General features: G+C 40.2%; 1 protein-coding gene across 1 annotated transcript; it reads left to right on the forward strand.

Annotated features, from left to right (window-relative positions):
* The first annotated feature begins 98 nt into the window (after positions 1 to 98).
* Positions 99 to 11,613, forward strand: LOC123982855 (gastrula zinc finger protein XlCGF57.1-like). The gene is made up of 3 exons (XM_046068766.1): positions 99 to 310; positions 8,084 to 8,215; positions 8,506 to 11,613. The coding sequence occupies exons 2-3, from the start codon at positions 8,197 to 8,199 to the stop codon at positions 10,329 to 10,331; spliced, it is 1,845 nt and encodes a 614-aa protein (XP_045924722.1). The 5' UTR covers positions 99 to 310; positions 8,084 to 8,196; the 3' UTR covers positions 10,332 to 11,613.
* Positions 11,614 to 12,626: the final 1,013 nt, after the last annotated feature.

Below are 12,626 nucleotides of genomic sequence, written 5' to 3' on the forward strand. Positions count from 1 at the left end.
AACAAACACCCGCATTTGAATGCAGATACATTATTTAAAAAGCTAATAAAAAGCTAAATGGTCGGCAGATGATAACCGATGGGTTCAGATTTACATTTCGTCCGATGCGTTCCGCCTCTTTTGCGCTCCACACGGACTGTTTACCTGCATGCAACCAAAGCCCGCTGCAACGTGATTGGTCAATACTCCCCGGACTACAGGCGGAAACCGGAACCTTCCTCTCCTGCAGACCCTGCATCCATGTGCAGATGGTAGAAAACAAACTGGAGAAAGTAGAATACGAAAGACAAAGGAGAGTAAAGAAGAGGAGGTGAGTGAAAAGTGTTTGCTGGCTAACCAGGAATCCAACATTTTGACAAATGGAGGTTCGTACGTGTTATTTAGCAGAAGAAATGTGGACAGACGACGGCAGAACACAATAATAAACATCGGTGCGGCCTTCCCCAAATGGAAATCTCTTTACAAGTCATCATCTCTCATTATTCACAGTGTATATACATCAACTGTGATTACAAAATATTGCAGTATTATAATGTGTAGGACTCCAATAAGTAAAGATTATTCTTTATTTTCTTAGTGTCCCTCATATTATGATTGGGCAAACAAATCAAATTAGGAGATAAAGCTGTTATGTTCCGTAATTTATTTCCTATTGAATAAAGTTGTGTTGTCTTATTCACGTTTACCTGAGAAAGATAATCTGTGGTTGAGACATCAGTCACATACACATAATTACGCTACATTAGTGAGCATGACTAGTTAACTGCAGAAACTAGGAGGAGTTTTTAAGCTTGATATACTGTGAGTAGCTATCTATTATTATAATAATAATATAATAATAATAATCCTTATTTGTAGAGCACTTTTCAAAAACAAGTTACAAAGTGCTTTAACAAGTGTAAAGAATAATACTAATAAACAGATTAGCATAATTGATTCTGATTTTAAACACAACAGACACTGTCAGCTCAGTGTCAGCACTGTGTATGTAGCCTGCTGACTTCACAAACAAAACCTGCTGCACCAACACGGTCGCATCCCACAGTGTCAGACACGCCCTGGCTATGAGATGGGGCTGGCTGCATGGTGCACAAAATTTTAAACTGTAGGTTAAATATTAGCTGCTGGCGCCATTTGAAAGCCATACTACCATCCTGTAGCTTCAGCCATTATTCTAAGTAAATAAACAAGTAGTGAAGTAGTGAGATGAATGTATCCAAATGTACCAGAGTAAAAGTAATGATTTTTCTCTTAAGAGCTACTCAAGTAAGAGTAAAAGTATGAAGCATTAAAACTACTTTGACAAGTACAATTTGCTCTAAAAAGTTACTTGACATGTAATGGAGTAAAAGTAACTCGTTACTGCCCACCTCTGAAAGTAACCTCCGGTGTGTGTTCCTTTCTGTGTGCAGCTTTTGCCTGAGTTACACGTGAAAACTCCTTTTTTATTCTGTTAGGTGTTTATTTGTAGGAGCCTTATCAAATTGGTAGTTTTAAAGTCAGCTCTTTTTACATGAGTAAACACAACCCGCAAATTTTGCCTATAAAAATTAGGGCTTTAGCGATTCATTGATTAAACATATACAAAAATTATTTGCATCGATACTTTGTTTAATCGAGCGATTCCTAAAGTGTGGTGCGCGCGCCCCGTAGAGGCATCTCACGCACCCCAATGGGGAAAAATGTAACCTTGGTGTAGTAGTGTAAAAACTACAATAAACTTTTCTGTGGAATTTGTCATTAAATTTAATTTAAAATGAACAACGTTATTATTAATAGTTAACTCACAAGAAATGACTACTCACACACCTCTTTCCCTCTCCCTCTCTCTAGCCTACTTACAAATCCTCATGGATCCTGTTTTTGTCCATGTTATCTGTTTATGAGGCTTATGAGGGTGCAATTTGTAAAAAAACAGAGAGGGGGGTATTCCATCCATCCATCCATCCATCCATCATCAACCGCTTATCCTGCATACAGGATAGAGTGACTTCGGGCATGTTCACTGGTGTAACAGACACTGGGCTGCTTGTCATCATATAAACAGATCATCATATTTTGATGTTTATTGCACCTTCAGTAATATCGGCTGCCTTCTATTTAACACTATTCTGCTGCTCAACGGAGCAAAGTGTTGATAGGCTATTATTCGCAACGTGTAACCAATCAGTGCTGTGGGCGGGACACTAAGCAAACAAATAAGTAAAAAAATAAATAAGTACAAAATACATCTATTTGTATATGTACACACACACACACACACACACACACACACATATATATATATATATATATGAGCAAACCTAGAGAGAGGAGGTGTGGGGGTGCAGCAACCCGGTCAAGATGTAGAAGGGGTGTGTTGCCTAAAAAGTTTGGGAACCGCTGGTTTAATCCATATAACTATATATTGTTTTGCTCGGACATTTTTTACTGTCGCACATCACGTTCTCCCTGTGATCAAGTGAACACAATGTGATTATGATGGCGCTGTTTGCAAAGTGGAGGAAGAGAGAGAAAATAGGAGGGTCGAAGAAGAAAGTGTCCAAAGTCTGGGATTATTTCAAGCTAAAAGAAAACAACTCTGTAATGTCACAGTCCGTCCACCGTTAAACAAAACGTATGTAGCCTACCGCAAGACGACATCTGATCAGAAAGCACCCGGTCTAGTAGGGTTCGAGTTATGTGGGAGCCAGTGGGAGCTCAGCTCCCATAAGAAGGGTCTGAGCTCCCATGAAAGCATCAAAATCATGCATCTGTGTGGGTCACTAATTCATTTGTCAACAACCATTATTATGAATCATAAATAATGGATTTTTCATTGTAATTAGTACTATTATTTACATTAAAAAGCTAAACGGGCTTAAATGAACACGTTTTACTAATGAACTACCCTGCGCACTGCATGACTAACAGTATGGCTGCACTTCTCTACCATCAGCCACTATGGTGTGCAGTACAACTCAGTTGTATTGTACTGTATTAGACTCTGTATTGACTGCTGCTTGTTTGTTAAGTTATATTGGATTTAAAATGCATCCTCCACTTAGTAACAGTGCTACATATTGTAATATGCTTAAGCAGTGTGTAAAATAATAACACATTAATATTATGGCTAGACATAAAAAAAATAATGATCGCTATATCATTTTTTTCAATATAACAATATAACAAATGTTCAATAAATATTCAGTAAATGCTTGTTTTTTATTAAGATGTTAATTTTTGTTGAGGAAAAAGGAATGAAAAAAGCTTTTACTTATTTTTATTTGTACATATTTGTTGACAAAGATTTTTATCATAATGGTTTTGAATGTTCTGCCTCAGATTTGTGAAATGATCCACATCAAGACCATAAATAAGAGTTTAAACCACAGTTAACCATCAGGTTTCTTCTGCTTTCACTCAGGAGCAAAAATCAGCCTTTAATCTGGGAAGAAATGATTTGATATTTATCATGATAGTTATCGAAAGATATGAAACTTTTTTATCGTGATACCATTTTTGGCCATATCGTCCAGCTCTAAATGATATCATACCATAAAGCGCAGAATTACGGTCTCTCCTTGAGCAGTAGTCTCTGATGGCATTTTTCAGGCTATTGAAAATGAAACTTTGTTGCAATATCGCAGACATCTGGGGCAAGTAGTTGACTGCTGTGTGTGTATTTGTGAGTTTGCGTGTGTGTGAGAGAGGGAAATGTTGAACCATGTAATAAGCAATGATATCTCTCTCTCTCTCTCCCCTTATTATTTATTTGATTATTTATCTTAGCCGGTAATGTTAGTTAGAGACTCCCACAAAGCTCGGATTATAACACAAACCCCACGTCCAAGCCGCAGTCCTCAGCTGTAAATCTATACATGTGCATTTGTTGTTCTCCACCTGGTTGGGCCTGAGTTTGGGTTGTAACAGTCATGAGTTAACTTAAACAGCTGATCCCGGTACCGGAGGGGCGACGCCACCGCTGCCAAGCAAAAGTACTTCTTAAACAATGAATCGATGAAATAGTCTGTAGAATACTCAATTACTAAAATCATTGTTATCTGCAGCCCTGATCTGGTTTACTTAAGCAGTATGAACCCAAAATAGGCATTGTGGTCAAGTTGCAATAAACAGATCAAAATGACTTCATAATGAGGCTGATTTGTTTAAGAAATGAATTCATGCTTTGTCAGGTCTGTCCGCAAAATGACATGCAAACAATGTGTGCTTTTTTTCTAAATGGCATTCAGTCACAAGTACAGCAACAGTTGGAATCAAGTAACAGACACATATTTTCAGAACCTACCAGTTAACTCACTTTAACGTTCGTGTTTATTTCTCTCCAAGCAATCTCCCGTTTTGTCCGATTTCTGTATAAATATGAAGTACGTCATCAGACGTCTACTCAAATGTCATCAGAAACAGTCCCATAAACTCCAGCTATTCTCCACTATGAATCATCTTCTTAAACCACAAACACCCTCACTTACAGAAACTACAGAAGAGCACTGTAAAAATTTCCTGGCCTTTTTCAAAACAAAAATAGAATCAATTCATTCTACATTTCCTTGATCCTCAACACTACCCGCCCTAACCGTCCACTCACAGCTTGCAATCTCCCAGCCCCTACACTGCTTTCTGGAAATCTCACAGAAAGAGGTTAAGAAGATCATCAAAAGGATGAAACCCACCACCTGTTCCCTCAACCCCCTTTCCTTCAGCTCTGCCCTAAACCCTCTGATTACCACTGTAAAACCCTGGACATACTTGCTTTTAATTACGCGTTTGCGTACGCAAGATGGCTGCCACACGTATCCTGCGTTCCTTTGGAGCGTAGGTTGTGCACGTCTCCAGAAATTCACGCTACATGTCCGTGAGATGCAATTCAGCACATGAACGTAGGGGCAGTATGTCGATCTGACTGTCAGGTCAGCAGCAATCTACTGCTCCACACACCAGCCCAGGTGGTGGCAGTATGCAGTTGGTTTGCCAACCGCCATTAAACGCAAAAGAAGAAGAAGGTCAACAGCAGACTTAGAAAAGGGAGATTTATGGTGGGATATGTACAAAACAACTCCTGGAGCTAGTCCGCAGTTACCGAGATTGTAATGATGTCTCATTAAAATCATAACCTCCTTGAGTGTTGCTGTTTGGTTTGTTTACGCCGTGCAAATTCGGAGGTTGTAGAGGACGATAATACAGTGTCGGCGAGGGATGATCCGGCCCTGGTCTGCCCCCTACTGGATTCATGTTTAACCCTCCAGGTACATGCAAATTACGCAGGCAAGTATGTGAACAATGCCGTTTGCATCGCCGATGCCTGCCTACGCATTGTTAAAAGTATCTCGGTGTCTTAATAAACCACTCCCTCTAGTCTGGCAATGTTCCATCAACTCTAAACACTTCTCAAAAAACCCACCCTTTATCCAGATGCACTTGCAAATTACAGGCCAATTTCCAATCTCCCATTCTTCTTCTAAGTACTGGAAAAGTTGTTGCCGCCCATCTGCAGGACCACCTCAAACATAACAACGTTTTTGAAATATTTCAGTCTGGTTTCCGCTCTGCTCACAGCACAGAAACAGCCCTGGTTAGAGTCAAAAATGACCTACAAATGACAGCTGATGCTGGCTCACTGTCCCTCCTCATACCCCTCGATCTGTCTGCTGATTTCAATTCTGTGTATCATGGCATACTCCTCAACTGGCTACACCAAACCACTGGACTCACTGACCCTGCTCTTAACTGGTTTAAATCGTACCTCACTGACAGAACAGAGTACATTTCACTAGGAAGTGCATGGTCCCGGCAACTCAAGGTCACCTGCGGCCTCCCCCAGGGGTCAGTACTTGGCACCATCCTCTTCATTTTTACAGTATCTCATCAAAGTGAGTACACCCCTCACATTTTTGTAAACATTTGATTATATCTTTTCAGCCCAATTTGGACATTTTCACTTAGTGGTGTACTCACTTTTGTAGCCAGCGGTTTAGACATTAATGGGTGTGTGATGTGTTATTTTGAGGGGATAGCAAATTTGCACTGTTAAACAAGCTGTACAGTTACTACTTTACATTGTAGTAAAGTGTCATTTCTTCAGTGTTGTCACATGAAAAGATATAATCAAATATTTACAAAAATATGAGGGGAGATGAGATACTGTACATCCTACCCCTCGGCTATTTCATTAGCCTCTAAGGAGTCTCATTTCTCTGCTATGCTGATGACACACAACTGTACTTAAAATCGCACACACACACCACTGCAGCTTCATCAACATCATCATCTTCTTCAACACTCACCACCTGTCTGGAGGAGATAAAGGTATGGATCAAACACAACTTCCTTCAGTTGAACAGCTCCAAAACTAAGGCAATTCTTGTTGGCACCTTGTATCAAATCCAGTCATCCTCCATAACTGGTATTACTTTCTCTGGTCTCCACAACAGTCACCAATCTTGGTGTAAGATTTGACCCACAACTCACATTTTAAGCCCATATCAAACCATCTCAGAAATATTGCAAAACTCTGTTCCACACTGCTGAAAAACTGGTCCACGTCTTTGTCTCCTCCATACTGAATTACTGTAATGCACTTCTGATCGGGATCCCTAACAAGAGTCTGTGGAGACTGCAGTATGTTCAGAACAGTGCTAAAAGGTTTCTGATGAGAGTGCAAAAGTATGACCACATTACACCCATTCTCCTTTCACTTCACTGGCTTCCCGTTTCTGCTAGAATCTTATTCTGTAATGCTCCATATGGAGGCACATTTGGAGTTTAGCTAACAGATTAGTTTCATCTGGCTTGATCGATATATAGAATTGAGTATCATCTGCATAACAATGAAAGTTTATGGGGTGTTTCCTGATATTGTCTAAAGGAAGCATATATAAAGTGAACAGGATTGGTCCCAGCACAGATCCTTGTGAAATTAAGGAGGGCCTTACTATAAGTTTTAAGACTATCTTGCCAGATTAAACGAGATTCTTCCAGATTGGTGGAACGCTGTTTCCTTTCAAGTTACCCAAATCTTCACTTTAATTTGTGAGTTTCAGTGTTATACTATGGAGCTAACAATCTTTGTTTTATTGCTTTCTTTTTTAGAGGGGCAACAGAGTCGATTGTCATTTGCAGTGATCCTGCAGCACTATCAACAAGATGATCGACTTGGGAAGGACTGAAATTAGCATTGTAGTACTCTAGTACTCTGTTACATGTTAAATAAAAAGCTGATGGAATCACTTCCTTAAATTCAGCTACAGCACTATCAGATTGATCTCTTGTAGACATTTTTGCCTAATAATGTGTGGTCCAGCAATAGGAACTCAAAAATTATTAAATAGTGGTCAGATAAAAAGGGATATATATTTATGTTAGGGTTGGGCCGGGTGTCGATACCATAGTCCATCGGCGATGGCTGACAGATGGTCGATGGTTGAGCAGGCATCGTGATTGTAAAACCCCGCCTGCTGGCAAAAAATTCTAGATTTTTCACATAATACCACCATGTGAAAGCAGGTTTTAATCACCACGAACATTGTTATTATAAATTTTAAATACGCTTCGCACCTTCCTCAGAATTCTCTTCTCCCCACACTCAGACACACTATCTATCTATCTATCTATCTATCTATCTATCTATCTATCTATCTATCTATCTATCTATCTATCTATCTATCTATCTATCTATCTATCTATCTCTCTCTCTCTCTCTCTCTCTCTCTCTCTCTCTCTCTAGATATATAGAGATATATAGATATATAGATAGAGATAGAGATAGATATAGATAGATATATATAGATATATAGATAGAGAGAGAGAGCGAGAGAGAGAGAACTATATATATATATAGATAGAAAGAGAGAGAGAGAGAGAGAGATGTATATATATATAGATATAGAGAGAGAGATAATTTTTTTTTTTTCATCAGATCAGCTGCAGACCTAGAGGCATTCTAAAATCATATATTGATGTATACCAGCAAGCGCTTCACTTTCATTTCCCCAGTTTATGAGGCAAGAGTTCTGCTTGCTGCTCTGGACTATAACTTACATGTGCACTAACTGATATTGAATGGTTGAAATGTATGTAATTACAGTTTCAGAAGACTTTACAAGCAAAACGGCAGAAGACATTGTTCATATGCCCTGAATTCTGAAAAAACCTACTACCTAAAGGATTGTAAAGAGGAGAATCACAAGTGGAGTGGGGATGCCTCGAATGAAGACCGGTAAGACTTTGTTTACCTCCAGATCTGAAGTTGACGGTAACTCAATGTCATCCTGCTGTCATCATCAGATCTAACAGCGCATATGTGGTGTTCTGGAGGGCTGTTAAAATCACCCCAGTTGTTTATTTAAATTAATTTGCACCATCACTTTGGTTACACGTGTTCTTGACCTGTATCCGAATATTTATTAAGGGAACTCATTCTTCCACATTATAGATTAGCTCTTCTTTTTCTTTTCTTTTATTAGTTTCCTAGAAAATGGCTGCCAGCATTTTTGCTGTGTGTTTCAGTGTTTCCTGCAGATGTCCAGAAGCTGTTGGTGATTAAAGAAGAGGTTCCCTCTGAGTGGAGCCCCAGTCTGGACCAGGAGGACCCAGAGCCCCTACACATAAAAGAAGAACAGGAGGAACTCTGGACCAGTCAGGAGGGAGAGCAGCTTAATGGACTGGAGGAGGCTGATATCACCAGGTTCCCATTCACTGCTGTTACTGTGAAGAGTGAAGATGAGGAAGAGAAACCTCAGTCTCCACAGCTTCATCAAAGACAAACTGAGGACAACAGAGAGGCAGAGCCTTCAGCCAGAAGCTCAGCTACGCAGATAAAAACAGAAACTGATGGAGGATCAGAACCTGCTGGGAACCTTGATCCAGATAGTCATTTACAACCAGATACTGATGAAAAAGCTTCAGACTCTGAAGTCAGTAAAAATAACTGTCATGAACCTTTGTCAGATTCTGAAGCTGAAAGTGAAGACAGTGACAATGGTTGGAAGGAGACCAGAGCACCTGAGTCAGGTGTAAATGCTCTGAAATATAAGGAAGCTCCTGTAAGTGATGCAGGATGTAATGCTGGGAAAGAATCTTTTAGCTGCTCAGAGTGTGGTAAACAATATCACTACAAGAGGTCTCTTCAGAGACACATCATGTGTCATTCAGGAAAAAGGTCCTCCAGCTGTCCGGTTAATAAAAAATCTTTTAGAATGAAGCAAAATGCAGATTCACAGATGAGAGTCCACACAGGAGAGAAACCATTTAGCTGTGATGTTTGTGGGGCGAGGTTTACTGTCCAGGGAAATCTTAAGAGACACAAGACAGTCCACACAGGAGAGAAACCATTTGGCTGTGATGTTTGTGGGGGGAGATTTACACAAAAGGGTTCTCTTAAGAAACACATGAGAGGGCACGCAGGAGAGAAACACTTTGGCTGTGATGTTTGTGGGATGAGTTTTACAGAACAGGGTTCTCTGAAGAGACACATGAGTGTCCACACAGTAGAGAAACCATTTGGCTGTGATGTTTGTGGGATGAGATTTAAAGTCCAGGATTATCTTAAGAGACACATGAGAGTCCACATGGGCGAGAAACCATTTGGTTGTGATGTTTGTGGGATGAGATTTATAGTCCAGGGAAAACTTAAGACACACATGAGAGTCCACACAGGCGAGAAACCATATGGCTGTGATGTTTGTGGGATGAGATTTATAGTTCAGGAAAAACTTAAGAGACATATGAGAATCCACACAGGCGAGAAACCATATGGCTGTGATGTTTGTGGGATGAGATTTAAAGTCCAGGGTTATCTTAAGAAACACATAAGAGTCCACACAGGGGAGAAACAATTTGGCTGTGATGTTTGTGGGATGAGATTTAAAGTCCAGGGTTATCTTAAAAGACACATGAGAGTCCACACAAGAGAGAAACCATTTGGCTGTGATGTTTGTGGGATGAGATTTACAATCCAGGGAAAACTTAAGAGACACATGAGAATCCACACAAGCGAGAAACCATTTGGCTGTGAGGTTTGTGGGATGAGATTTACAATCCGGGGAAAACTTAAGAGACACATGAGAATCCACACAGGCGAGAAACCATATGGCTGTGAGGTTTGTGGGATGAGATTTAAAGTCCAGGGTTATGTTAAGAGACACATGAGAGTCCACACAGGAGATAAACCATTTGGCTGTGATGTTTGTGGGATGAGATTTAAATTCCAGTGTTATCTTAAAAAACACATAACAGTCCACACAGGAGATAAACCATTTGGCTGTGATGTTTGTGGTATGAGATTTAAAGTCCAGCGTTATCTTAAGAAACACATGAGAGTCCACACAGAATAGAAACTGTTTACCAAGCATGTTTGTAAGAACTACAGCACATCTCATTGCCCTTGCTGTTTTTCTTGTGTAAATTTTTTAATGTTTATAATAAAGTATTATAGTTAAAATTCTGCTTACTGCCAACATAAGCCATTTACGTAGACAAAATATTTAAACTCTTTTACCAAATGTTCTCTTTATCAAAGTTTTTTGTAAAACATCTGAAAATCTTTACGGTATAACATAAGAAGCAGCATAATGTACGTCTAATGGAGGGAACAAAACTGAGACCAAGACACTGCCTGTCAGGATAGATATTTATATTTCAAATGCACTGTTTGTATAACGTCTAATCAATATACTGTACGGGTGCTTTTCAGAAAAATGTGGAAAAATTCATTTTCCTCTGTAATTTCAGTCAAAAAATGAATATTCTAGATTCACTTCACATAAAGTGAAATATTCCAGGCTTTTTTTAGTTTTAATCTCAACAGAAATGTCGACCTTCTGAAAAGTTAAAAAGTTCTCAATAAGGTTAATTTATGCACTTGGGTGGGGCTTCTCTTGCATGAATTACTGCATCAATGCAATGAAATCCATCAATTTCAAACCTGTGCGGTGTCCTGCTGATAATAAACAATCCAGTAAGATGGCACCTACTAATACTCATTTTTGCAGCCAATAAGGTAACAATGTTTTTAGGAACTTGAACAAATCTACATTTAGCCAATCTAAATCTGTACTGACTACAATAATCGTCCTCACACTCCCTCAGGAAGAGCAAGAGCACAGATGAACATATAGGTGATTTGTTCAAGCATTTGTTCACGTTATTAAGACCTATAATTGTCTTCATTGTTAGGCCGCAACCTCTAGTGGCTCTGTGACGGTAACAAAGGAGGAAGTCAGGTGAGGTAGTATAAAGAGCGAGAAAGGAAGGAGGTGGATTGAGTAGATAGTTGGGTCAAACAAACTCAGGACTTTCACACAGGAGACCAGCGTTTGAGTCCCGTGTGAAATCAAGTCAATGTTGAATTATTTTTGTTATAGCCACCTTGACATCACCTACTGGTTTTTGAACTTCTGTTTTGAAGCCTTGAGTTTGGCATTTTGGCAGTTGCCATCTTGTTTTTTGGAACCGGATGTGACCATATTTGGACAAGAGGGTGGCGCTACTTAGCTTGTTTAATACGGTGCATCCATACATGGGATGGAAATTTTGACAAGTGACAAACAGGCTTAAAACTAAATGTACTTACCAGAAAAATTAAACAGAGAAAATACTCCAATTTCAGTAAGCTAAGACACCTGCAAAAGAACATGGGGGGTGGGATGGGATGGGGTGGGGTTGAGGGGGCAACAGGAGACAACCAGCTTCCACACCGGGGAGCTACGTCCCCCTCAACGTGTAGCTGGGCCAAACAAGGCAGACACGACCCAGCGGCAGCACTGACACGCCGGGGCTCCAGGGGCAGGAGAAGGGGCCAAGGGGGCCTTCCCACTTGCGTATATGTATTGTGTTGGACGCATGTAGTGGTTTGTTAAGTGTGGTAGGGTGGACTGGAAACTGGTGCGTGGTAACTAAGGTGCAGTTGAAATTGGGGGGCAGTTGCTACAACAGGTGGTGGAGCTATCCAACATGCCACTCCCACCCCCCGTAACCTCAATGTCTAATGTGTGGTTTAAAATCAAGGGATGGCCAGTAGGGGGTGTGACGGAGGTGCATTAAAAATGGTAAAAAGTGAGGGAGACAGTGGGCAACCCTGACTGGTGCCCTTCTGAAGACTGAAGCTTGGAGAATTATGTTCATTTGTCCTGACAGAAGCTCTTGAGGAACTGTATAATGTTTAAATCCAGTCTATGAAGAAGTTCCCAGATCCAAATTCATAAAGCTAGGAACCTTACTCCTATTTCCAACTTCCCTTTATTTATTATACCACACCCACAGTTACCATGGTGTAGCTGATTTGCCAATCAGTGGCCAAGCTGGCCATTAAAAACTAGTGAATCAGAACTATAACCAAAAATATGTCTTGAAATAATAAATATTGTTCTTTAAATATAAACAAAAACTGCTATTTTGGCTCCTACATTCCGGCACTAATTGTGGCCGTGATTAATGTAACCATTATTCCAACATAAGTCTTCAAGGAGCCAAATGTGACAGCACAGCTGGGGGGCGTGGTGGGTGTGTTGGCAGGGATTGGCTGAGCGGACCTGGGAGGCTTTAAAGCTCTGTAATGTGATCTCTGCCAAGGGTGTGTTTACAGATCCCAGTAAGATCGAGGTGGTAGCAGAGTGGCCACCCCCCACCAG

The sequence above is a fragment of the Micropterus dolomieu genome, linkage group LG14 (assembly GCF_021292245.1).
Source record: "Micropterus dolomieu isolate WLL.071019.BEF.003 ecotype Adirondacks linkage group LG14, ASM2129224v1, whole genome shotgun sequence".
Lineage (NCBI taxonomy): Eukaryota > Metazoa > Chordata > Actinopteri > Centrarchiformes > Centrarchidae > Micropterus > Micropterus dolomieu.